Here is a 25,588-nt window from a genome sequence, read left to right on the forward strand (position 1 = left end):
CTTTTGGAATTCAACTGATGGGTGTGGCTATTTTCACTTCCATTTGGCCTGTAAAATGTTCTGGAAACCAATTCTCTTTGTAATTTTGTTGCTATGATGCCCAGAAGGAGCCTCTGTAGTTTTGCCTTTTTAATTTTAGTTCATTCAAAGAATTGTTTTGGTGAATGCCCATGATGGTGGATTGGGATAATATTTTCTAAACTGATGGAAACCTAGTTGGCTAATGGATCATTTGTTTGATAACACTTTTTTCCTTTTTTTTTTGTTTGTTAATTTTTAAAATAAAAACATTAAGAAATAATCTAAAATACTCAAAACTACATTCATGTCGAACAAATTTTTAAATTAAAAACACCGTCTAAACATATTAACAAGGCACCGTGAGCTGCAAGTTGCAAGGATGATTGTTGCAAGAAAATAATAAAAAATAATGAAAATAATATTTAAAGAAAGTAAAGCACGGAATAGAGAGAATTTGTTAGAATGTGAATTACACTCATTTCATATCTGCTAAAGTAACTATTTTAATAGCATTTCTTTTGTTTTTTATTTTAAGTGACGGATATAAAAAGCTATTTAAAACACATAACATTTACCAATAGAAAATGAATGTGATAAATAGGTGTGAAGCATAACATTACTCGTGGATTAAAAAATAAAGGTTAAATATATAATAAATCCCTAAGTCAGTGAAAACAAAAAACTCCCTCAAACTTTTTTTTTTTTGAATTTCTACTTCCTAGGTCAATCGAAAAGATGTTATAAGTCATTTCGTTACATTTTCTTCAAAATGTCTAATGTCTGTTATTAAATCTCAAAACTCATTGTTTTGCCACGTCAGCTTTTTTCCACTTCACTTTACAATATTATTTTTTGAGGAATGATATAGCCCAACTTGGGGCTAACTTTTTTCTTATTTTTTAATTTTAAAAAAAATAACAAAATTAAAAATTAAAAAAGTTTCTTAAGCAATAATAATGACCATTTTTTGGTCATTATTATGAATAAAAATACAATTTTTATTTTTTTTTAAAATACCAAATAAAAGAATGACCAAAATAAAAATTATTGCTTCAAAAACTTTTTTAATTTTTAATTTTCTTATTTTTTGATCTCTAGTAGTATTTTTCTATTTTAGCTATCAACATTTTCAAAGTACTTATATCTGGTTCAGCATGTTAGTTATCCATTTTTACTATTTCATGCAAAATACTATTTATTTATCTATTTTCATTATTCCCAAAAAGAAAAAATAATCAAATTAATTTAAAAAATAAAAAAATAAAAAAATAAAAAAAAAACTGATGGGTGTGGCTATTTTCATTTCCATTTGGCCTGTAAAATGTTCTGGAAACCAATTCTCTTTGTAATTTTGTTGCTTAATGCCCAAAAGGAGCCTCTGTAATTTTGCCTTTCTAATTTTAGTTCATTCAAAGATATGTCTTGGTGAATGCCCTTGATTGTGGATTGGGATATTATTTTCTAAACTGATGAAACCTAGTTGGTTAATGGATCATTTGTTTGAAAACATTTTTTTCTTTTTTTCTTTTAATTTTTAATTTTTAAAATAAAAACATTAACAAATAATTTAAAATACTCAAAACTACTTTTACTTTTATGTCATAGCAGAACAAATTTTTAAACTAAAAACACCATCTAAAACATATTAACAAGCGGAGAATTTTTAAACTAATATTTATAGAAAGTAAAGAACAGAACAGCTAGAGAATTTGTAAAAGTGTGAATGAAGATTACATTCATTTCACATAGGTTAAAGTAATGTGATTTAATAGCTTTTCTTTTGTTTTTTGTTTTAAGTAACGGAAATAGAAAGCCATTTAAAATACATCACGTACACTAAAATAAAATAAATGTAATAAATGAGTGTGAAGCATAACATTACTCATGAATTTTAAAAAATAGCTAAATAGAGAATGGACAAAAATTTTCTCCAAACTCTGAAGGAAATATCTTCTAACTCATTTAAAATAGTACCAAGTGTCTATAAACATTTAAAACCCACATTAAATTTAGTCTAAGAGCATCTCCAGCAGCTTAGTTAAAATACCAATATTAGCTATATTTAGTTACTATCGCTCTTTTTTTAACTTCAACAAAGTAACTTGCCATTAGCTAGAATAGCTACATTGCTGTAGTGAATAGTAATTTGAAACTATTCACTGTAGCACACTATATGAATAAAATATTGTTTATTGTTTATTTATTTCACTTCTTTTCACCCAACATCTTTTATTTCTTCCAAACACCTTTTCACATCTGCTACGTCTCTCGCTCAAACACAAAATTTCTTCACACAGTTGGATAAAAAATTGAATGCAGAAAAAAATTTATTTCATGTAAACACACATGGAAACAAATCAATTGCACTTGGATAAAAAAATTTAATGCAAAAAAAAATTATTGGATAGAAACAAATCAATTGTAGTTGGATGAAAAAATTTATTTATATTATTAATTTTAAAAATTAGTACCTGCACGTGAGATGAATGTTTCTCATATGTGTTTATTTTTGTTTTTATGAATGATTTCTATATATGTGTTTGTTTTTCCCTTTAATTAAGTGTCGGCAATAATACAATAAAAAATAATGAAAAATAATATTTTAAAACAAGTGGAAAATTGAATAGAGAATCTGTTGGAATGTATGATGAAAAAAAGTAATTCTAGGTGGTCTACTTGTGTTCCACTAAGAATGATGTGGCTATTAAAATCATCATTTGATTAAAATTCAATAATGATCAATCATAAACCCAATGGTGACTTTAATAGTTACATCATTCTAAGTAGGATATAAGTAGGTCACCTAAAATTACTCAATGAAAAAATAATAATTAAAGTAAAAAATTATATTTTTTTACTAAGTAAAATATATAATGTTGCTGGAGATGCTCTAAGTTAATAAACTTAAAAATTTAGGAAAAAATATAAAAAAAAACCACCAAACTATCAGCCGTTTTTTATTTAGCCCCATAATGTTTCAAAAGTGATAAAGTAGCCACCCAAACTACTAAACTATTGCATTTTGACCACTCCATTAGTCAAAACCGTCAGTTTGGACGAAAACTGAAAAACGACGTCGTTTTGTTGGGGGCTACTTTATCATTTTATGAATATTATGGGGCTAAAATGAAAACGACTGGTAGTTTGGGAGGCTTTTTTATATTTTTTCAGTTTTTTTTCCAAATTATTTTTTTTTCATAAAAGGGCATTGTAATAGCTTATCCATAACAAAACGATGTTGTTTTGTAGTTTCCATCCAAACTGACGGTTTTGACTAACGGAGTGGCCAAAATGCAATAATTTGATAATTTGAAGGCTACTTTATCACTTTTAGAATATTAAAAGACTAAATAAAAAACGACTGATAGTTTAAGAGGCTTTTTTTATATTTTTCCCAAAAATTTAATACGCTTTCTCTATGGAAATTTCTGTCCATAGTTGTGCTTTAATTTAAAATCTCAAATTCAAAGGAGCACACACTACGAGACCGACACTACAATGAATACCATGCGAACACCGGTTAGAAGGGAAATCTCGAACTCTGAGACGCATCATGACCATACATCACTATTAGATGTACATATCTCAACCGTTCATCTATTTAAAATTCTTCAGTGTAATATACAGACAGCCTGATGAATCCGGCAATAACTGTAGACGATTGAAACCCCAAAAGAGAGTGAGAGAAAGAATTACTTGTCCCAGATGTAGAGAAAGAATGAGAATCAAAAGAAAGAGCTTCTGGTTCTTGTGTTAGTTCTCACTCTTGAAGACTTCTCAATTATATAAATATAAATATATATTCTTTATTATAATCTCTCGACAAAAAGAAAAAGGGTTGATTGTTTGATATAATATCAAATTTAGGGTTCTCTATCCGATCCCAAATCATTGATCTTCTTCGTCTTCTTCTTTCGAAATTTGTGAAGATGGAGAACGTCAGAAGAGCATCCCATGCTGGTTCTTGGTACACTGACAATCGTAAGTCTCTCTCACATATTTACAGACCTTTTTAAGTTAAAATGTATACCCATCTGTTTGGTTACTGGGAAAACCAAAGAAAAAAATGGTTTTTTTTCCCCAAAAGATTGCGGCTTTATGGGACTCGAGTTGCATGCAATGAGGTATATTTGAATTAAAGGGCTACTGGGTTTTGAGGTGATAGTGTGATGTCAAATTTTTGGATTGCTTTTGGGAAAATTAATTGATTTTCTATTTTTTATTTTTACCACAAGGTATATGTTCATTGGACTAGTAGAGTGGAGGACTTGTCATGTAGGATTTTTCATGAAAAGAGGGTTTGGTTGATGAGGATTTTGAGTGTAGCATTAAGTGTTTGTAAAAAGGTGTCGGTCTGGTTGAAAACTGCATAGCGGCACGCTTTTCAGGCAAAACTTCCAAGCAGTGACTACTTGATTGCTGAGTTGAATGTTAACAAACTTTGGAAGAGGTTTATGGATTACAAATCCTAATGGCAATGAGGTCTAGCTATTGAATAAACACATCTTAATCATCAATTAGCCCAGATGGAAGAAACCCAGAAAGCATGAATTATTACTGGTTCATTACAACTTTAGTGTTAGCACTTAGCAGTACTGCGTTATAGTAACATGTTACTTAAGTGTGAAAAATGGTTGCTGTTGTGATTCAAATACTCTTAACTTGAATACTCCACTACTTCATCTGTCTAAAACATAAGAGTAAATTAGAAAACAACTAATGTTAATATGAAGTACATTGAAATCCATCGTAGTTCAGTATTAAGTAAATTTGATACATGCTTTATTTATTTACTGGTAAGACTATCTAAGGGTTGAACATTTTCATCCTTTATTGTTATAATATCCTAAAAGGAAGTTCAGATTACATAACTTTATTGTATTCAAACTCTTTATATTCTGATCAAAATTATCACTTCTGTTAATAATTTTGATGATTCGTACACAGCCACCACCATGACAAACTCGAATTCTCTTCTACTGGTGTGTATGTGCATGCAGAAACATTGATTAGTAGATGTTGTAATGACACACTAGAAGGAATAGTTTCTGCATGCATTCGCCTTTACAGAAGTTTGCACATGTTCTTAAGGCTATTTGGAAAGATTGTGTATGCTGTTTAAAGAAGTATATGTGTGTTCTTCTTTGTGTTGGCAAACATCTTTATAACTATGTGGAAAGTGGTTCTGATATCATTGTCTTTTCCTTTTCAGCCAAGAAATTAGCAGAAGAGCTTGAAGGATGGCTGAGGGCATCTGGCCTGGAAAAATCTCCTGATGTAAGAGGTGTAATTGCTCCGTAAGTTATTATGGACCTCTAATGCTGTGCTTCTCCAAGTGTTAATGACAATTCTAACGTATTCCATAATTATTCTGGTGGCACTGAACCCACAGGCATGCAGGTTACTCATATTCAGGTCGAGCTGCTGCCTATGCATTTGGAAACATAGATCCGACAAACATGTCTGTTTCTTCTTGCTCGCTGCCTCCCCCCTTTTCCCCTCTTGTTTTGCTTAAGCTCTATGTAACATTGATTCTCATTGGCTTCAACTTGTAGTTTCATGATACAAGGGATCATGTATAATTGTGGGATGGCTTAATTTTACTAAATTAGAATAACTATTTGGAAAGATTCCTGTTTTCTGCCCGGTTGGTTGCTAATATGAGAATGCTTACAATTTCAGTTCTCGGGTGTTCCTTCTTGGTCCATCTCATCACCATTATACTCCAAAATGTGCTCTTTCAACAGCAACAGTTTACAAGACACCCATAGGGGACCTACCTATTGATTTGGAAGGTATTGCCACATTAATTTTTACATGTGCTTGACTTGTGTTCTTCCAGAATTCCTTTGTAAGAATAAGCTTTAATAACAGATGCAACGTGAGTTTCATGTGAAAATGCGGAGGATAACATGGGTATTGTGGACTGGTGAGCTTGGCTCTAAAGTTTAACATATATCAATGCTTGTATGCATTCATGCATGTTTTGCTCATATATCACTGCTTGTCGAGTTGATGCACACATTTTTTTAAATGTGTTTTCAATAGTTCAATTTTGTTTGAACTGTGATATTTCTTTTATCTTTTTTTTTTTTTTTTTGTCATTCATTTATGATTTTTGTTTTAAGAAATCAACGTTTGTTTTCATCTTAGTCATTGAGGAGCTAAAAGCCACCGGAAAATTTGAAATGATGGATATTCTCATTGATGAGGCTGAACATAGCATGGAAATGCACTTGCCATATATTGCTAAAGTATTTGAGGGGTAATTTCTTTAGCTATTCAAGTTCTATTCTCCAAACATCTTCGTTGAAGCTGACTTTAGATGATGCTGATCAGGCACCAGGTAAAAGTTGTACCCATTTTGGTTGGTGCTCTTAGTGCCGAAAATGAAGCCTTCTATGGACGGCTGCTTGCCAAATATGTGGATGATCCAAATAATTTCTTCTCTGTGTCCTCAGATTTTTGTCATTGGGGTTCTCGGTATGTTTTGTTTACACATTTACCAACACATTTGCTCCTTTAGGTAGTTCAAGTTTCTCTAAGATTTCAGTTTATAATGCTTGTTTTTGATCAGTTACACTCTTCCATTGCCACCCTGAGACATAACTATAAACATGCATATACACATATAAGTACTTGCATATGATAAATGTTATATATTATACATATATACTGCATGCATTGTTCTCTCTCTCTCTCTCTCTCTCTCTCTCCACCCCACATAGACGCACGTGGGAGCATTTAGATTCTGAACTTAACTGGCTGCACAAACTCCCTTTCCCCTTTCATTTTTTTCTGAAGCCTTATTCTTTGTTGCAATCAATATTCAAATTCTTGTTGCCAAGCGTAGTGCATTTCTGAGATTTACTGTGGCATTTTTATGTTTAGCATCATTCTATTTATTGTAAAATGCTTTACACCATCAAAGTGGGGTTGTATATTAAGAAGTTGTCCTTAATATTTAATATGAATATTAGATAATGGAACGTTTGTATATCTTTTAAGAATCCTTGGGAATCCTAAAAGATTACTTCGTTCGGTTGCACATATGTTGAGGGAATCCACATTCCTATGGCCACATCCCATGCATTTTTATTAAATAAGGCATTAAACTTTTTTGATGCTACTATTTATTTGTTTTGATTTTTTTTATTGGGTAGTGTCGTGGTTATACAAGAAAAGCTAGACTATGTGATAATTTTATTATGGTTATTTTTTTTAATGCTACTTTTTAAGGTTTTGATTGTGACCATTTGTAAAATTTGCATACAAAAATGAGGAACTATTTATTCCACACCAAAAAAAAAAAAAAAAAAGAAATGATCGGAAAATCTGTATATAAAAATGGGGAATTATTTTATTTCACAAAATGGAGAACATGTTTTATTTGGTTATAGATGAAAAATAAACGAAATAAATCAAATGGTATAAACAGTTTATATATTAGGAAATGAAAAAAAACAATCATAGTTTATATATAGTTTTTATTCTGTCATTTTTTGTTATTTTATTTTTATTTTTTTGTTATTTTATTTTATTTTTTTATCAAATAGCCTTATGCACTTGAAGAGAGAAAGATAAAAATATTTTGAGAAGAATAAATAATTCTTACAGGATACCTAGGAGTAAATTAAACATGAGAATTTCATATTCTCAGGAATTCTAACAAATTCCTAATCGCTCCCAAACATGGGAATAGTCACATTTATGGGAATCTAGATTCCCAAGAATGTGGATGCTGGGAATGTTAAATTCCGTAAACCATACACCATGTAAATGTTAGATATGGTTTGTGAACTTATGAAACAGATCAGAGGTAAATGTTATTTATAGATTATTTTTGGGTACATATTTTGCTATTTCCCATCTACCATACATGCTTGCTGAATATGTGTATGAAGCTGGGTTTGATTCCCTGTTAGTTTGCTTGGTCAGTTTAATTGGATATTCTATCTTTACATATCTTCACTTGTCTGTTCTGTGTCAGATTCAATTACACGCACTATGACAAGAAACATGGGGCCATATACAAATCAATCGAGTCCTTGGACAGGATGGGCATGGAGATAATAGAGACAGGAGATCCAGATGCATTCAAACAATATCTGATGGAATATGACAACACCATTTGTGGACGCCATCCCATTAGCGTTTTCCTTCATGTAAGTGCACCTCAAATTCTCCGAAAAACTTTGAGCCATTTCTAGAGGCTAAAAAGTGTTTGGCATTCTGAAATATTTGACCATCTTGTTAAAGAGTTCAGCTGGTTTACCTAGATAGCAAAGAGTTTCCTGAATAAATATATTCCTGTCAATTTCATCAGATGCTGAGGAACTGCTCAACCAAGATAAATGTCAAATTTCTGCGGTACGAGCAGTCAAGTCAATGCAAAAGTATGAGAGACAGCAGCGTAAGTTATGCATCTGCAGCAGCGAAGGTGGATATGCTTGAAGCTTAAGTGTGTTGCCATATCTCCCATTAATATACTGAGAAATTTAATTTAATTTCAATTGGCTGTAATACTTGACCTTAATCTCATGCAAGAACCAGCGAATGTTGGTACCTGCCTTCCCTGTTTATATGTTTATTGCTAAAAATGGATCATCCTGCCAATCTATTTCCTCTGTCTTTTGCTGCACTTGATGTATTGAGCCAACTCTTTTTTCTAAGGACACAAATTTCCTCCAAATTAGTTCGGAGGAAATGTCTTTCGACCTATTTTAATAAGTGACAAGTGTGAGAAATGACACTTGACATTTATTGAAGTAGGTTGGAGGAAATTTATGTCCATTTTCTAATATTCTTTCTATTTTCTCAATGAGATATCATCTACTGAGCTCAAACTAATGATGTGTGACTTGCTTTCGTTACAAGATGATATCGTCAAAGACCCTTGTTGGATGGACATAAATTTGTTACAAACTGGTTTGTTGTTAATTCATACAAACCCGTCTAATAAAGTGACATGTGTCCCGTGCGTCTCATATGTTAAGGGATACATGTGCCGTTACTATATGTGTTTGAATGAATTAGCTACAAATATTTGTCAACGGGGATGGTGGGGGTGGCAATAATAGATGGGTCTATTGTAGCTCAATGATGTCTTGACATAGCATGATTTAGCTTTGGTGGTCATAAAAAACAGTCGGTTCTGTGTTAATGTATTTTCAAATGTGTTTTTTTTTGTTTAAAAAAGTGTTTCAATGTGACAAAAAAAAATGAAAGTAGTTTTCAGTGTTTTGTGTATTGAGATGTGAATATTTTGGTTTTGGAAGGAGAATTAAGATGTCTTTGTGATGATCCAATAGTTTGCTCGAGATATTTTATCACGTCGCATGCTTCTGTAGTGTACATGCCATGGTGAAATTTTTTAAATTCTAATCGTTAATGATTCAAATTTTACAATTTAATGAGATACAGTGGATTAAAAAAATATTAAAAGAGAAGCTCTACCATGCGGTCGGTGCACAAAATGGGTATTTTGCAGTATCCATTCGTGTGCTGACAGTCTGACATATCACCCATTTTATTTTAACAAAATAAGATCGAAACATCAGATAATAACAAACAAACAACTAAACCACCTGCCCGGCGACAACAAACCCACCAGCGGCGGCAAACCTAGTCGATGAGTTAAGCGTGACCCACGGTTGGGTTATGCCAGTCCCAACCGTTGGGTCAGGTGTGACCCAGTCACCTCTCCGGCGACTTTGGGTCACCCTTTCCGATGACTTTTCTGCCAAATTCAGCCTAAAAAATTGATTCTAATGCCATAAAATTCGTTTCTAATGCCTTAAAACTCACTTTTTGATTCAAAACTAAAACCTAGAGGGAAGGTTAACCCTTTTTGGGATTTTATTGCCCTAAAACTGGAGATCACGGTGATAGAGCCATGTTGTGGGTCTTGCTCTGCCGTGGTCTGGCCGGCGTGACCCAGAGAAGGAGAGAGAAGAAGAGAAAGTGGGAGAGAAAGAGAAGAGGAGGCTGCAAAAATTTTCAGTGAAGAACCAGAGAAGAGAAAGTGGGAGAGAAGAGAAAATCAAGTGCGGATTTTTTTTTTTGCTTTATGTGATGTGTTTTTATCCTATTGGGTGCTGCAAAACCCCACTTTTATGCACTGATTACATTGAAGTTAAACTCATATTAAAATGCTCGAGAGATGGTAAACTCTCAATCATATAAATGGTTAGGGTTTAAAAATTCTACTAGAGTCTTATGAAATATAAAAAACCATTATCCATTAATGAAATGATTATAGTCTTCTGGGCTGAGTTGGCATTTAAAAATAAATTAAATTAAATTAAATGTCAGCTCAACCTAGGACCCCAAAAGGACGAGCGTGTTGGGAAATGCTAAAGACCCAATTTTTTTGCCCAACTTGAGCACAACTTTTTCCTTCTTTTTTAATTTTAAAAAACAAAATACAAAATAAACAAAGTTTCTGAAGCAATTGCAATCAATTCGGTTCTTTTTTTTTTATTTTTTATTTTTTATTATTATTTTTTAAATCTACTCATAAGAGAGACCCTCAATTAGGGAGAAAAAACATTAGTCCAGAAATTCCATACAATTTCAATACCATATAATTAGTCCATTAAAGAGAGGAACTATAAGAGAGGGACATTTATTAAAGTTAATATGTAAAGCTATAAATGTTCAGGAGGTCTCACAGAATATATTATTTGGGGATCATGACCAGTGTGTTTAGGACTATTTCTCAACACAGGCATTCAGCAATACAGGGGAGGGGGAAGGAATACAAACGAGCAGAAAGAAAAGAGAACAAATGAGAATATTTGCTTGTCTATGAACTTTCTCAGCAAAATAGTACCTATATAACTATATATATCTATTTATGAACTCAAGCCAAATTTTTGCTTCTTTAGTCAAGGATGGGGTTTCTCAACTCTCAGATTCCACAGGCATGCTGGTGGTTGATCCACTATCAACCAATGGCAGCATGCCCCACTTACCTCCAATCTCCTGAGGTTCAAAGACATAAACCTCACCATCAGTAAGACCCACAGCAAACTGGGTTGGTTTGTGTGGATGTGCAGCAATAGCATGCGGGTAGACATTGGAACTGCACATCAAATAGATGAATTTGTCAGGGGTCTGTGTGTCAAGATCCTTCTCAAGTTCTGGTGGGCTACTTAATTGTAAACATTATAGGTTAGGGCATAACTTTGGAAACAAAGAAGAAAGATGCACTGTATAATGTTATTTGAGTTAACAATGGATTGGAAAACCAGCATATAGCCAGCCATGAAGGTATGCCTCGGGACACTGTAAATAAGGATCAGTTAATGAAGTATGTGGTGTACCTTGCATTGCAAGGAAGGTAAGCAGTAGGATTAATCCGACAATGCAGTTCGAGATTCAGAGCATCAAAAATGGCCACACTTCCATCCACAAAGCTGGCATACACCATCCAGTTATCACATGAGAAAGTTGCGTCGGAGATGGGTGCAGAAAATTCTCCGGAAACCCACTGTATATTAAAAAAAAAACTTGTGACAATTTTGTCTCCTTAAAAGAACAGCGAACAATCAAAAAAGACCTCATTATCATATGAGAGAGAGAGAGAGAGAGAGAGAGAGAGCAGAAACCTGTTTAACACAAGTTAATTCTCTTGCTTCATATATTCCAAGATGAGTCTTGTGTACAGCAAGGAAGTGGTTCTGGTCCTGGTGGAACTGGACATGGGTGTCTGATGGTGATGTTGGTAACTTTCCACCAGCCATCTGAAATAATCTGCTTTTACGTTTTTCCCATGAAACAGAGTTCCAGACAAAAAGCTGCAGAAAAAAGGACATTTTTAGTCCAGATTATCATTGGAGTTTCCACTAGAGTTGGGTTGATTTCATAAACACTAAAAATAATCATCCCCATGTCTTTTATTTTTATTCAGGTCTTTTATTTTTATTATTTTCCCCTTATTTAAGTACTGATGGTCAGTAGTTTGCTTGATCATTCCCTCCCTCGGGGAATACACTTGATGTGCCTGGAAAATCAATCATCAGGAGGAACATGAACCATAGAAGACAAAGTGCATAGTTTTGGGAGTAAAAATAAAACAGAACAAAACATTAGCTTTGTTTGAAATACTAGTACTGATTCAAAATATGCATGGCATGACATATCAAATACTAACCTGAGCATCTGCATCAGAAGAAACAAGTACATTCAGAGCATTAGAGAAGGCAAGGCCAGTTACTCTTTTAGAGTGACCCTCAAGCTTGCCTTTGACCTACATGCATGAAGTGATAACATTTAAAAAAGTACAGTGTATGCATTAGTCTTTTATGGATACAAATTTTACCTCATGCAAGCGGACATTGTAAATCAAAACTATGGAATTGTCCATGCCAATAGCAACTATATTGTTATCTTGAGGGTGGAAAGCAAGACATGTTGCTGCAGGTGGTGGAGGCATGATAGTCATCATGGTCTGTTTTATCAAGAAAGTTTGAGAATATGATCAGTAGATCCCAACATAGTGGTAAGCAATGTCTAAGTATGTCGAGAAACTGGACATTTTTAACATTATTTGGTTCATGAAAATTAAAATATTTATGATGTTAATGAACAATATTTGGCAGATATTGAGCAAACCACTTGGAACAAACTTCTTAGAAATAATCTAGAATAAGAAAAGGGTCAAGAAGTTTCGTGGTTGTGAGGTTGATACTGCAAGTTCATAGAATAATAAAAAGAACATATGTTGTCATCCTAGAAAAATATGGAATAATCTGTTACTTTCAAAGCAAAATGGGGATTTTATGGTATAAATGAATACTTTTGAAGGATTGTGGATTTCTTAATATTTAGTAAATTTGTAATGATAACAAACAGCAACAGAAAATTTGCAACTGCTACAATGCACCATGCACTAATTTCATTTATGAAGCTTACCTAATTACCTTAAATGTTATTGTGTTGAACAGGGAAATCATCCCTCCTGATGCTGACATGAGATATGAACCATTCTTGGACAAAGCAAAACAGGGCACAGCCTCTTCTGTGTTGGGGCCCGTAAGGTCATTGCTCATGAGTTGTAAGCCGCTCTTTGGTTGCCACAATAGAGGGGGAACTTTGGTTGTTGCCTACATTCAATATCTCATCACAATGAAGTTATCAACTTCCAGATTCAACTTTCAGGCAAAATAAAAACTCCAGATGGCATATGAACTATTAACAGTTTCCCTTTACCTTGCCACTTGAATTAAGGTGATTTTGTGGCCATTTCCAAAGCAGATGAATGGCGTTTGATGACAAAGCCAAAATGGCATTACCTGAATGTGTGTAGATCAGTCTTGAGATCTGCAGTTGTCAAAGAGGCAGCTGAGTAAAATTTATATTAAACTTAATGCGCAAGATAAAACCTAAAAAACCTAGATGTTTGTGAATGTCTGGTTGTAAACATTTTTGAACACCCCACCTTGATTTAAGGGATTACTAAAATAACTTATGTTTCATTTGTTGTCTGTTAATCAGATTCAATATTCCTTAAATTTCATTGGATCCTCCATTAATCTGGTTTTTTCAATAACCAGCTTTAGTACCTTAAATTAACCATGTCACTCATTTGTACATATAATGCATTATGATCGTATAGTCATTCAATTCATGCATGACACAAAAACATAAGGATTAAGTGCTAAACAGATGCATTAGTGAATTGAAGTCTTTACACCTGTATTAAATGTCATCACATTGGTTACTAATCCCTTATCATTGTACTTGATTCTTACCAAGATGTTCTTTCCTTAAAAGTCAATAATGGGCATATTCCTTTTATAATATAACTTCTCAAACTGTTGAATTGGAAGGTCTGATTTGAATAATCAACTACACCATTGATCTCAATTTGAGTTCAATAAATTTAAGAATATTTTAAAGATAAGAGGCTTGTTGGTGCAAGCATATCATGCACTTAATTTAGTACACACTTATCTGCCTAGATCATGTATTAGCAATCCTTATGTTGGAGTCAGTAATTGCAAACAATTCCTTTTGATGAATTAAAAAACTTACATGGAAACTTGTACAGTTCGAGCTATTTCTTCTATTAAATTATTTTTAGCCTTGGATCTTTCGATATTCAAATATAAGGCTGACCTCCACTTCCCACACATTTCTTTCTAATTTTACTACTTATCCATTGCAATTAAGTTTAAGTTTTGCTCCACCTTCCTTTCATGTCAAAGATGGTTGTATAAGTATCGCTCTACTGAAAAGATAAAGAATGAAATTATTTCACATCTAGAAAGGATTAGGGATAGTCTTGATATACTCTTTAACAGTTATGCTTGCTATATCAGCCATCAGCACAGACATCGTACCAACTGGACTTGTGCAAAATCCAAATCACCAATTAGCCCCTATTATCACTACTTGTACCAGCAGAAAAGTGTTTTGTTCTCCTAAAAACAGAATTTAATGTTGGGTGATCTTGAGCCTATCTCAACCCCAAAAGTTAGCTTAAGAGGTGAAGCTTTCCCTCACACTTATAAACTGACCACCAGCTCCTTCTTCAACCGATGTGGGATAACCTCAATAATCTTTCCCTCACACATCAGGCCCTGGGTCGAAACAATGACAACCCGTTTCTCCTGTGGACTATTGGGCCGAGACCTGTTGGTAAACAAGAGCTCTGATAACAGTGTTAGGTGGTCTTGAGCCTATCTCAACTTTAAAAGTTAGCTTAAGAAGTGATGTTTTCTCTTACACTTATAAATTGATTATCAACCTCTTCCAGAATCGATGTGGGATAACCCCAACATTTAGTTTATCAAACTAACATCTGAAGAATAGGACAAGATATGGAATCTTTGCAGTTTACAAATTTTTTTTTCTCTCTCCTAGATTCTAGGCAACAAAACGGCATGTAAATGAACTCGGAATGGAAACAAAATTTATAGAGTTGTTAGCATGCTCTCCCTAGATTTTTTATTTTTATAACTTTATCGCATCCCAACGAGTTGAAAGTGCTGAACACATTTATACCTCATTACAGGATAGATTTTTCAACTACATCAATTGCAGAAAATCATTGTCAGCATTGAGGAAGTTAAGTTTTTGTTGAGAGTAAAGTACTTATAATCATTGGATTTGTGCAATTAGAAATCCAAATAAGGTATTAAAAAAATATTAAGACTGCAAAAAACTTCCAAAGAGCGTAAAAACTGTCAGCAGTTTCGATTTTGCTGGTATGATTTTTATAAATAATTTGGGTAGGAGCAATCTGCTAATATCTGCCCACCAGGCACAGTTTAGCAAGAAATATAATGCTAGATAGATATATCCAATAACATTATAAAAATAATCAATGAAATAAGAGAAGTTGGGACAAAGGAGTGCCATACTTTTTTTGTCTTCACATGCTTAGGGAGTCGCAAGTACTGGCACTGAGAATAACTGTTAATTTCAAGAAGCTTCCAAACCTTTGATTTGTTAATGACTTCTCCAGTAGATTTAGATTCCACGTCGTTCAAGTTTTTTGCATCCCCATCCTAAAGAAAGCCAATTATTTTTTATGGTACTTCATAACTGATGATAAAATACTTATTAAGTCATGGCAGTAAGGCATATTCCGAAATCATGATGATGTAGAAAGAGATTGAATTCTGACACATCAGGCTTATGATTATGCTGGATGAGATAGAACATTAATATTAAATAGATTATTCCATGATTACTCACCATGGGAAGACCTCCCTCAGCAACTCCAGCACTACCACCAACTGTAATTGGATTAATAACAAGCTGCATGAAACTAAAAGCATTAGGTGGGAAAATATTCTACCAGAAGCAACAAGAGTAAGTTTAATATACTGACCTTCCTCAATTTTTCAGAGAGAACCTGAGAGGCACCTCCAGAACAATTTTCAGATGTTTGCAACAACTGAAGACCATAATCCGTTGCCAAGATCTTGATTCTGTTTTCATTTGCAGAAACAGCCAATAATGTGCCCTCCTTGTTGAAGCATATATGTGGGTTTGCCTAAATCTCAGAAAAGATGTAGATGTACAGTTTAGATCACCATTATTCTTGTTTAGTACAGTTAATTACAGTTAGCTATCAATTACCACTCGAAGTACAAAAGATGGTAGAGAACCAAGACGTCCATCGACATCAACGTTACTTTAAATGAATAACATCCAAAATATGAATCAAGACACCACTGAAGAACTTACTGGTAGGCCTCCATCTGCATCAATAGTTGTAAAAAGCTCCTCATTGTCCATATCCCAAAATTTAATCACGTGATTGTCAGCAGCAGCCAAAAATTGGTTCTTGATTGTGGTGAATTGCACAACAGATGAAAGACATTTAACAAGTCCTTGGTAAACTCTTTCTGCAGTACCTTCATTTTCGTTCCATTCTATAAGAAATGACTGTCCATCTTTACTGGTACCACAGGAAAAAAGCCTAGCAAAGTATTCCATGACAACGACATTACTTTCCAGTAAAAATATGATAGCACATAATATTCCAGTGAGAGGAAAGGTCCAATAGAACAAACCTTTTACCATCAGCACTATAAGCCATTTTTGTGCAACCAAGACCAGGTGCATCATGATCAACTCTGGCTCCCAAAGCATCATATAACCATAACTTGATTTTACCATCCACGGATGTTGAAAAAACAACCTAAGGCATAAAAGCATAAAAAGACTTGTGTACGAGAGGAATCCAAAATTACATCAAATAAACCAAATTTTAAATAGGAAAAATTACAGTTTACCCCCCCCCCCCCAAAGTTGATAGCGTTTTTCAATTCGAACACCAAAGTTTCAATTTTTTTCAATTCGACCAATATTATCCCAAAATTCCCATATTGCCCCTATTTTTATTTTTTATAAAAAAAAAAAAAAAACAAAAAAAACAAATTTACGGGGTGCAAAAATGGCCAAGATGGCCATAGCCACCCCGAATGTTTTTTTAAAATTTTTTATAAAAAATAAAAAAATAAAAAATTATAGGCAATATGGAAAGTTTTGGATACAATTGGTTAAATTGCAAAAATTTAGAATTTTGGGGGGGTGGATTGCAAAAATTGAAACTTTAGGGTTCGTATTGAAAATCGCTGCCAACTTTAGGAGGGTAAAAAGTAATTTTCCCTTTTAAATATTATCGCAGTCAGTGAGAGAATCTAGAGTAGTCCTTACATGAATATTTTGCTTGATATGAGGATAGACAGAATAAACAGGAGCATCATGACCATCAAAAGAAAATTGTTTGGTACCGGTAACCACATCCCAAACCTTAGATAAATAGTAGTGAAAATGTCAGTTTATGACCATGAAAGTATACTAACTGGGATAATAAATGAACCTTAATCATCTTGTCATCTCCACATGTTATGACCAAAAGTTGCCTGTGAGGGGCAGCAAAGGCTAGATCATTAACACCGCCAACATGAGCATCAATCTAAATGTGGAAAATTATGCATTAGAATTAAATAAATATTTATAGTATCATGAAAGTAGAAACAGAAAAAAAGAAAAAAAGAAAAAAAAGAAGGATACCTCCAATTGCTGTCGTGTGTCATCTCCACCATGATAAGAAAATAATTGCACAATATGCTTCGAATATGCAACCCCTGATGAAATGCAAAGCGATGATGCTTGGGATTGCCAAAAGGCAATAATAAAATCAGTGGCTAACACTGCAGCATTTCAACATCCATGCGCTTACCAAATAAGGAACCATCAGGAATCCACATGATACAATTGACAGAGACTTGCGGATCATTTAATAGAGCTGCCTAAAAGAAGTTGAGATCAGTTCAGATTTTAGATTCTGTAAACAAACCAAATTTTTGCTATTACAGTATCACACTGCGAAAGGGGATGTACCTTGAATGTCGTTGAGCATGCTTCAATATCCCAAACCTTAAAATTTCTTGAAAGCAATTTTTCCCCAGAATGTACATTCCACAGCCCTACATCTCCAGCACAGGTTCCAACTAAAAGAACATGTTAGCAGCATTCATGAGTAGATTCCATCTCCAGAGACAAATAGTTATCTCAAGTAATCACTCCATAAATCCAAATTATCACAAAAGAAACAAAATTTCATATAAGTCAACCTAGCAGAACGGTCTGCTGAACAGGATGAAAATCCATGCTCATTGGAGATGTTTCCTCGTTCAATGTCCTTGCAACAGTCTTGGGCAAGTCATTTGGTATGGACACTGAGTTGTGACTTCGACCAGGATTAGTGACAATTGAAGTCGCCTGCACATATACATAACCTAGGTCGGAAAAAACATCTTTGTATGTTGCAGAAAGCATTGATCCAGCTTACCTCATCCAAGGTGCCAGAGGGCCTTCCTGTGGACATTTTATCAGAATCCTCGAGAACCTCCACAGCTGTAGCTAAAAAAGGGTAGCCAGGGGAAACAAACAATTGTGCAATGTGTAATTAGGGCAAAATATGAACTAAAATCTGAGCCTACCAGAAACACTATGTAAGATTAAGAATCCTCAACCTGCGTTCTTTGGAGCACCATGACAGACAGCTCCAAGAAAAGCAGATTTTGTTATGGTAGATGGACTGGAATTCCAATCGTCAGAAGAAGTTGGAACTGGAAGTGGTGTGGCTTGAGAAGGCTAAAACATAAATTTTGAGCATTATTAAAAGAATAAAAAAGACTACAAAAATAATTCAGTTGTTTTGGTCATGAACTATACAAGAATCAATTGGGTAATGAAAGAGGAAAACTTCAGGGAGAAAATTCCAGCTTTTCAGTACAGATCTTACCAATGAATTGTTCTCAGTTGATTGGGCACATGAAAAGTTGTGTTGTGGTTGACAAACATGATCCATCAAAAGGGTTTTTATATCAGGATTTGGATGAGGATCTTTACAACGTAAATGCTGCCAATTCAAGCTGTTAATTCACATACTATAATCAGTTCTCACTTCTCTCTCAATGAACGATAAACATGGCTAGATGTTTTAACGAATATCTAAGTATCCAAGAAGCTGAACAGGTCTAACAAGTGATATATAAGTCACTTAATCCAATTCCCTTTTTTTTCTTTTTAAATAAAAAGAGATTAAAAAATATTACCTTTGGTTAATGAGACGACGCAACCTCTGACTTTGGATGCTAGGAAACTTCAGTTTGCCATGGAAAATAGGATTTGCCTCAATAATTTTCTTGAGTTCACACATCAACATCATTCTTGCAGACTTCGTATCTCCATATCCAGAAAGTGCATCATGTTCCCTGTTATACCCACGCAACAAAATAAAGCTCATCTGAGCATATCACCACATCTGAAACTTAGTTACTAAGTGATACCTTATATCGTTGAATGTTAATAGCAGAGTCATTTCTTTGAACATCTCCTCATGATCTGGGGCAAAAACTTTTAGTCTCTTCATGAGTATACCTAACGCCTGTTCTCGATCATTACTACAAAAGAATCAAGCAATTTCACGTAGACACAAGGCTTCAAACATCATATTTACATGAGAACGATAAAATAATATAACAAGCTTACTTGTCAAGTGCCTCGATAAAATTCTGCTTCCTGATTTCAAAATAAACCTTGGTCGAGTGCCTATTGTCACTGGCACTTGTGAAACCAGAAAAATAACTCTCAGCCTCATCCCATTCCCCACCAAGCACCAATTCCTCAAAATATTTCATGTCAAAGTAGTATCCACTTTCGCGCTCAAGTCTATACATTGAAAAAGAAACTTGCTCAATTTAAAGAGGGTGTGTGTGAATCTCTGTGTGTCTGTGAGAGAGAGAGAGAGAGAAACCTACATGTGAGCAGCTTTTCTGAAACCTTCCTCCTCCAAATACTGCAAGATTAAGAAGACAAGCTCTTTGCTGAGAGTAGACATCCCCAGAATGTCCTTTCTTGTCTCCTAAACCTCCAAGTACAACAAATGAATCCAAATTTCCATAAAGAAACTACACATTTATATAAACATCATATCTAAAAAATGTAGAACCCAGCTCCATTTTGATGCTAACAAAATTTAGGGGAGTAAAAAAGAAAGACAAAAAACAAAAGAAGATAGAAGAAATCCCCCCAAAAAACCATTAAAAAAAAAGGAGAAAAAGAAGCAAATGACCCAATTAACTGAAGTACTACAAATGTTGTTCTTAGCTAGAATAGGCCTTCTTGTTTCACAACACAATACCAGTACATCATTAAGAGAGAAAAAAAAAAAAAAAAGAAGACCTTTCACGTTCCCTTGGCAACCAAATGGAGGATAAAATTCCTATCAAGCACAGATAATGAAACAATTTAACGTTGAGAATATTCAATCCTAATTCAACAGAGACCTACTCTTTGTCAAGGGATGATCATTATTTGAGATCAATTGGCTATGTGAACAGATGAAAAGGACAAAGAAAAAATAAGTACTGTTCTGTTGTTGTAGAAACGTGGGAAAATAAAATTACAAATTAAAGTCTTCAAATTTTTCATCACATCAAACCTGGCAAACAGTTTCGTCAAATGAAGCTTGATCTGGTAACCAAACAAACGGTTAGGACTTTGATCTGGATTAAAAAATTTCTAAAGCAAGTGGAAAATTTAGGGACTGGCTTTGCTTAACACATTTCTGCATTAGTATAAATAGAATAATTGCAGTTTTGAGAAGCCCTCTCTTAAAACAGCTAAATTAATTAAATTGGGGTTTTGAGCCCTACTAATTGACCCATAAACAGATGTTCTTTTCCTGAGGGATTCTTTTTGGAGGTGATTTTCATTTTATAAGGGAAAATTTCTTTTTTCTTCATTTTCTTAGCATTTAAACTGAGTCATCAGTTTTCTCGCAATCAAACAAAGGGTTAGAGTCATCATCAATTGGAGATGAACCCAGAATAAAAAATAAAAACAGAGAAAGATTTCTATGGTCGTCTTGACCAATACATACGGTAAAAGTTTGAATACTTGAAAGAAAACATTAGAGAAATCTGGGTTCCGATCATCAAGAAAAGAACTTATTACACAAAAAAAAAAAAGAAAAAAAGATCCGGATTCTGATAAACTAAATGCGAACTTGTAGGAAATACATGATGGGTATTAAAAACAAAGCAGAGCTTTCTGATAGATAAGCCAAACGCTTCTGATCAAAGCATAGGTGAAAGATCAACAAAAAAGGTTTCTGATCAAAGCCCACCTGAAATGATCAAGATTCACAGCAGAAAGCCAACAAGGGACCTGAGGATCGCGGTTAAAGATTGAAAGATCCTAAAAACCTTTTACTGCCACCACTATCAAAAGCTTTCTCTTTGAACTTTCTCTCTGGGTCTCTCAAGCTAGGTCAGCACCGTCGAGTGCTGTGGAGAAGGACAAATGCCACTGGCGATATGGACAAGAAGATAAGTGCAACTACTTATTTAGATAAAGGCCGATAATTCAAGGGGTGATAAGCACTTTAGCTATATACGTCTGTTCGAACCTCTGTAACTGCAGTCCAAGGAAGTGGGTCCCTCCAGGAGGCAAACGGTCTTGTCAGCAGCCGACAACTGGAAATTAGAAAACGCATAACATTGTTTTTTGTTTGGGTTAATTACCTAATACCCTAGGAGGTTTACCAACTTTATTTTTACCCCTCTAAGGTTTCATTTTTATCGCAGGAGGTCCATGTGGTTTTGATAAATGATCAAGTTAGTCCATCCGTTAATTGACCGTTAGGACTGACACGTGGACCAATTAGATGCTGACACGTGACACCTACTTAATTTTTTTAAATTTTCTTTTAAAATTAAAAAAATATTTTAAAAAAAAGGAAAAAAAAAATTGGGGGTAGCTTAATACCCACAGGGGGTGGCTCGGCCACCCCATGAAGCCTTGGGGGTGGTTTCGGCCACCCCCTTAGCTCCAACGGGGTGGCCGAGCCACCCCTAGTGGGTACTGGGGGTGGCTCGGCTAACCCCATCCGGCCAGATGGGGGTGGCTCGATCACCCCCAATTTTTTTTTTTTTTTTTTTTTAAATACATTTTTTTTAATTTAAAAAAAAATTAAAAAAATTAAGTATGTGCCACGTGTCAGCATCTGATTGGTTCACGTGTCAATCATAACGGTCAACTAACGGATGGACTAACTTGGTCATTTATCAAAATCACTGGGACCTCCTGTGATAAAAATGAAACCCCAAGGAGGAAAAAATAAAGTTGAAAAATCCTAAGGGGGTTTGGAGTATTTAACCCTTTTTGTTTTAAGATATTCTCTTATTTGTATTTTTTAGACATAAATTTTCTACTAAAGATTGACATTTTTTTTTTTTTTTGACTCCAAAGATTATGACCTTTTTTTATGTAAAATAAAATAATCTTTTTAAAATATATGTACTTGTATAAGGACAGAGTTTTCTTCCAAACTGGGACGGAGAAATTTTCTCAAACATAATCTATAATAATGACATGTGTCATTTTAGTATGTGAAAGCCTCATTTTTTTTTAGAAAGAAAATTTATTAAAAAAAACATGTGTATCTCAAATTTTATTAAAAAATTATGTATTTCTCACATGTTAAGAGACACATGTCATTATTATAGTTTAGGTTGGAGGAAATTTTTCAAACCCAATTTGAAGGAAAGCTCTATCCAAAATAATATATGTTATAATATAAATTAAAGAATAATGCTACGTGCTAGTATATTACACTCCATCTTATTGGGCTTATCGATCAATGTCCATCAACTCTTTGTTAAAGAAAAATTCAAAGGCTAATAAGCACATTGACATCAACTCAGTATGTACTATTATTGTCCTCAAGAGGTAGTTCGAATCCCTCATTTCCCTCTTGTGTGGACATGTCAAAAAAAAAAAAAAGTACTTTTACTTTAAATTAAATGTTTAAGTTTATAATTTTTTTTTATTAATTTAGGCTTTTGTGATAAAATTAGATGATTAAATCAACAAATTCCTATTAGCTTAATCTTTATGATAATTTATGATTTAATATGGTATCAAATTAAACTTTCTCTATATTGTCATTCATTTTCAATTTTAATTAAATATTTTGAGTGTTGGGCTTCATTTATTAGAAGAAGTTTGACACGTGAGGGAGAATACTTAAATATTAATTAAATAATTAAATCAATCTTTCACAGTTAACTTCAAATTTTTGGGGGTAAAAGTACGCTTAAACCATGAGTAATGCTAGAAATAGGATTTTTAATTCAATTATAAATTTAAAAGCCACATTATCCCTAAAAGTCCTTCTAGCATTACTCTTAAACCATATATCTTTAAGGAAATAAAAAGTCAACTTGATGGAATCTCTTACAAAATTTTCTAGATTTTTTATTTTATTTTTATAATATTAATGTTTTTTTGATGGATTATGATTTAAGTGATTTATTTTCTCCTCTTCGAAATGGTGATGGTGGGCTATTACGTACCATTCGGGCTAAGGTTTTGGGCTTGTCCCAAACGGGCTACAATATTCCAGATTGGTCAACCCATAATAGCTTATGGATTGACTTGAAGCCTCGTTATTCATAGGACTCGATCAAGGGCCAAAATTTGCCGCTGCCACCTCCTGCTTCAACGAGGCGAGAACCAAAAAATTTGATGTGAGGGGGGTTAAAAATAAAATTATGAAAAAATGTTTTTGGGGTAAAAAATTAAATTTTGGGGGTCTACCTTTAAAAAACAAAAAAAAGGGTAAAGTTCACTTAACCCTCTCAAACTACCACTCTAATGACAATCTACCCTCAAATTATCAATTGCGACAATTTACCCCTAAAACTACCAAAACAATGACAATGTACCCCCAATTTTAACAAAATGATGAAATTACACTTACTAAAATAAAAACAAAAATACTAAAATTTATTTATTTTTTCAAAATTTTAAGGGTATTTTTATCTTATTGAAAATTATATAGGGGTAATTTCATCATTTTGCTAGCATTGGAGGGTACATTGTCATTATTTTGGTAGTTTAGGGAATAAATTATCATAATTGATAGTTTTGGGAGTAGATTGTTATTGGATTGGTCGTTTAAAAAGGTTAAGTGGACTTTACCCAAAAAAAAAAAAAGTTAAGAAAATTTTTAAAATTTTGAATGGCTTGAAGGCAATAGTACTTGTTAGAATGTAGAATTTATAGGAAGAAGTACATGTTACGAACTCTAATCTTAAACTAATGATGAAATTAATCTTTATTTTAATCTTAAGGGAAAATTATGCACTTTTTGGTATTTTGTAGCTTAGGGTTTTGATAAATCAGTTCTTACCATTATAAAAGTTTACCGAATTTGCTTATGTCTATTTGATTGTTCGGCATTTGCTCGTGATTTCTCCATCGTGGGTATTCGTCGGAGGATTTGATGTCCATGGATTAACTCATTTGAGTTCTTTGAATCATGGATGTTAAAATACGACATGACTTTGTGTTATAGTTTGTTGCAAAATAACACAGTATATGAAATTGGATGATTTATTAAAAAAAGACATGCTATTGTTTTATTTGTCATTTATTTATTTTTTAAAAATTTATCATTAGATTCGTGTGGGACTTATAAATTTAATAGTAATTTTTTAAAAAAAAATAGGAATGAAAATAAATAAGAAAAAAAGAAAAGAAAAAGGTTCTCATTCGAAAATTACACTTATTTTTTAAAATTGATTAGCCAATTTATAATATATTCTCTTATCTTTCAATTTATTACACTTTATTTCTTTTGATACTGTCAAGAACTGGTGGTAGTGACATCAAATCAGGTTGGTGCATGTTGGGACTAACGCGATCCTCCTATTTCAATCTCGGTCGTACAGAAATTCTGTGCATTCTGTTGTCGAGCTACACTATGTGACGTACGTGGAAAGACTTTTTTGTTTTCTTTGACGTAAGACGGAGTCGTGCATGCACTGAAAAAGGAATCCTACGTTATTCTTTCTTGTCACCTTCATAGTTCAAAGTGCGTCTTGGCCTCACGATGGCTTTAGGATACATCAATCTTGTTGCACAAGTCTTCGAAATTCACGTGATTATTATTAATTTATTTTTTTAATCTCATCTGGACCGTCCAATCCCTGCCGACACAGCCAACTCCAAAGAACCAAGAAAGACAAAGAAAAAAGAAAAAGAAAAAGTGGAATGGGAAGAATTTATTTTATGAAACCTATTCACAAGCACTTTAATTCACCGATATTACATATGTTTTATGGAGAGTTATTAACGAGATAGTCATATTCGGACCGACACAAAATATTCCTTAAGGCATTGAGAATTCTCTGATGATTAAGTTAATGTTGTGTTACAAAGGAAGAGCAATCGAATGGAGAGAGGGAGAGGTGAAAATACCCGAGTTGGGTTGTTTGGTTAGATCGAGTGTCTCTTTTATAAGGATGATATGCTGAATACGACCCAAATTGCAGTCTTTGATCTGTTTGATTATTATCATATGTAGTTGGCTATTTTATAGTATATTTGAAATTGTGTTATCGAAGTTACAAAATACTTGTAGTACTTAAAAAATTGTGTCAAACGAAAAAGCTCGTTTGTTTGGTAAGAAGCACTTTCGGCTTTTTTTTTTTTTTTTTGTACTTTAAAAATTGTTAAAACGCAT

The 25,588-nt window shown here is 33.6% G+C and overlaps 2 protein-coding genes across 4 annotated transcripts; one reads left to right on the forward strand and one right to left on the reverse strand.

Annotated features, from left to right (window-relative positions):
* Positions 1 to 3,698: 3,698 nt before the first annotated feature.
* LOC132189830 (AmmeMemoRadiSam system protein B) lies at positions 3,699 to 8,662 on the forward strand. The gene is made up of 9 exons (XM_059604636.2): positions 3,699 to 3,773; positions 3,889 to 4,002; positions 5,234 to 5,318; positions 5,414 to 5,482; positions 5,704 to 5,816; positions 6,175 to 6,286; positions 6,361 to 6,504; positions 8,012 to 8,186; positions 8,348 to 8,662. Exons 1-9 carry the CDS (start codon positions 3,740 to 3,742, stop codon positions 8,480 to 8,482), a joined length of 981 nt encoding a protein of 326 aa, XP_059460619.2. The 5' UTR covers positions 3,699 to 3,739; the 3' UTR covers positions 8,483 to 8,662.
* A 1,956-nt stretch (positions 8,663 to 10,618) lies between these two features.
* On the reverse strand, positions 10,619 to 21,384 carry LOC132189132 (topless-related protein 1). 3 transcript variants are annotated; one of them, XM_059603672.2, is made up of 27 exons: positions 21,185 to 21,384; positions 19,815 to 19,918; positions 19,546 to 19,725; positions 19,344 to 19,457; positions 19,110 to 19,268; positions 18,797 to 18,926; positions 18,525 to 18,645; positions 18,341 to 18,411; positions 18,123 to 18,270; positions 17,890 to 17,999; positions 17,729 to 17,798; positions 17,560 to 17,633; positions 17,366 to 17,461; positions 17,200 to 17,295; positions 16,554 to 16,681; positions 16,395 to 16,459; positions 16,225 to 16,238; positions 15,866 to 16,030; positions 15,730 to 15,792; positions 15,393 to 15,539; positions 13,237 to 13,347; positions 12,948 to 13,130; positions 12,347 to 12,475; positions 12,179 to 12,274; positions 11,634 to 11,822; positions 11,349 to 11,515; positions 10,619 to 11,107 (listed from the first exon to the last, which is right to left on the reverse strand). In XM_059603672.2, the coding sequence occupies exons 2-27, from the start codon at positions 19,892 to 19,894 to the stop codon at positions 10,927 to 10,929; spliced, it is 3,087 nt and encodes a 1,028-aa protein (XP_059459655.2). In that variant the 5' UTR covers positions 19,895 to 19,918; positions 21,185 to 21,384; the 3' UTR covers positions 10,619 to 10,926. The 3 variants fall into 3 exon arrangements, with proteins under 3 accessions (XP_059459655.2, XP_059459654.2, XP_059459652.2); XM_059603671.2 differs by having other exon boundaries at positions 16,225 to 16,459; positions 18,341 to 18,405; XM_059603669.2 differs by having other exon boundaries at positions 16,225 to 16,459.
* Between the last annotated feature and the right edge of the window lie 4,204 nt (positions 21,385 to 25,588).

The sequence above is a fragment of the Corylus avellana genome, chromosome 9 (genome assembly GCF_965113065.1).
Source record: "Corylus avellana chromosome 9, dhCorAvel1.hap1.2, whole genome shotgun sequence".
Lineage (NCBI taxonomy): Eukaryota > Viridiplantae > Streptophyta > Magnoliopsida > Fagales > Betulaceae > Corylus > Corylus avellana.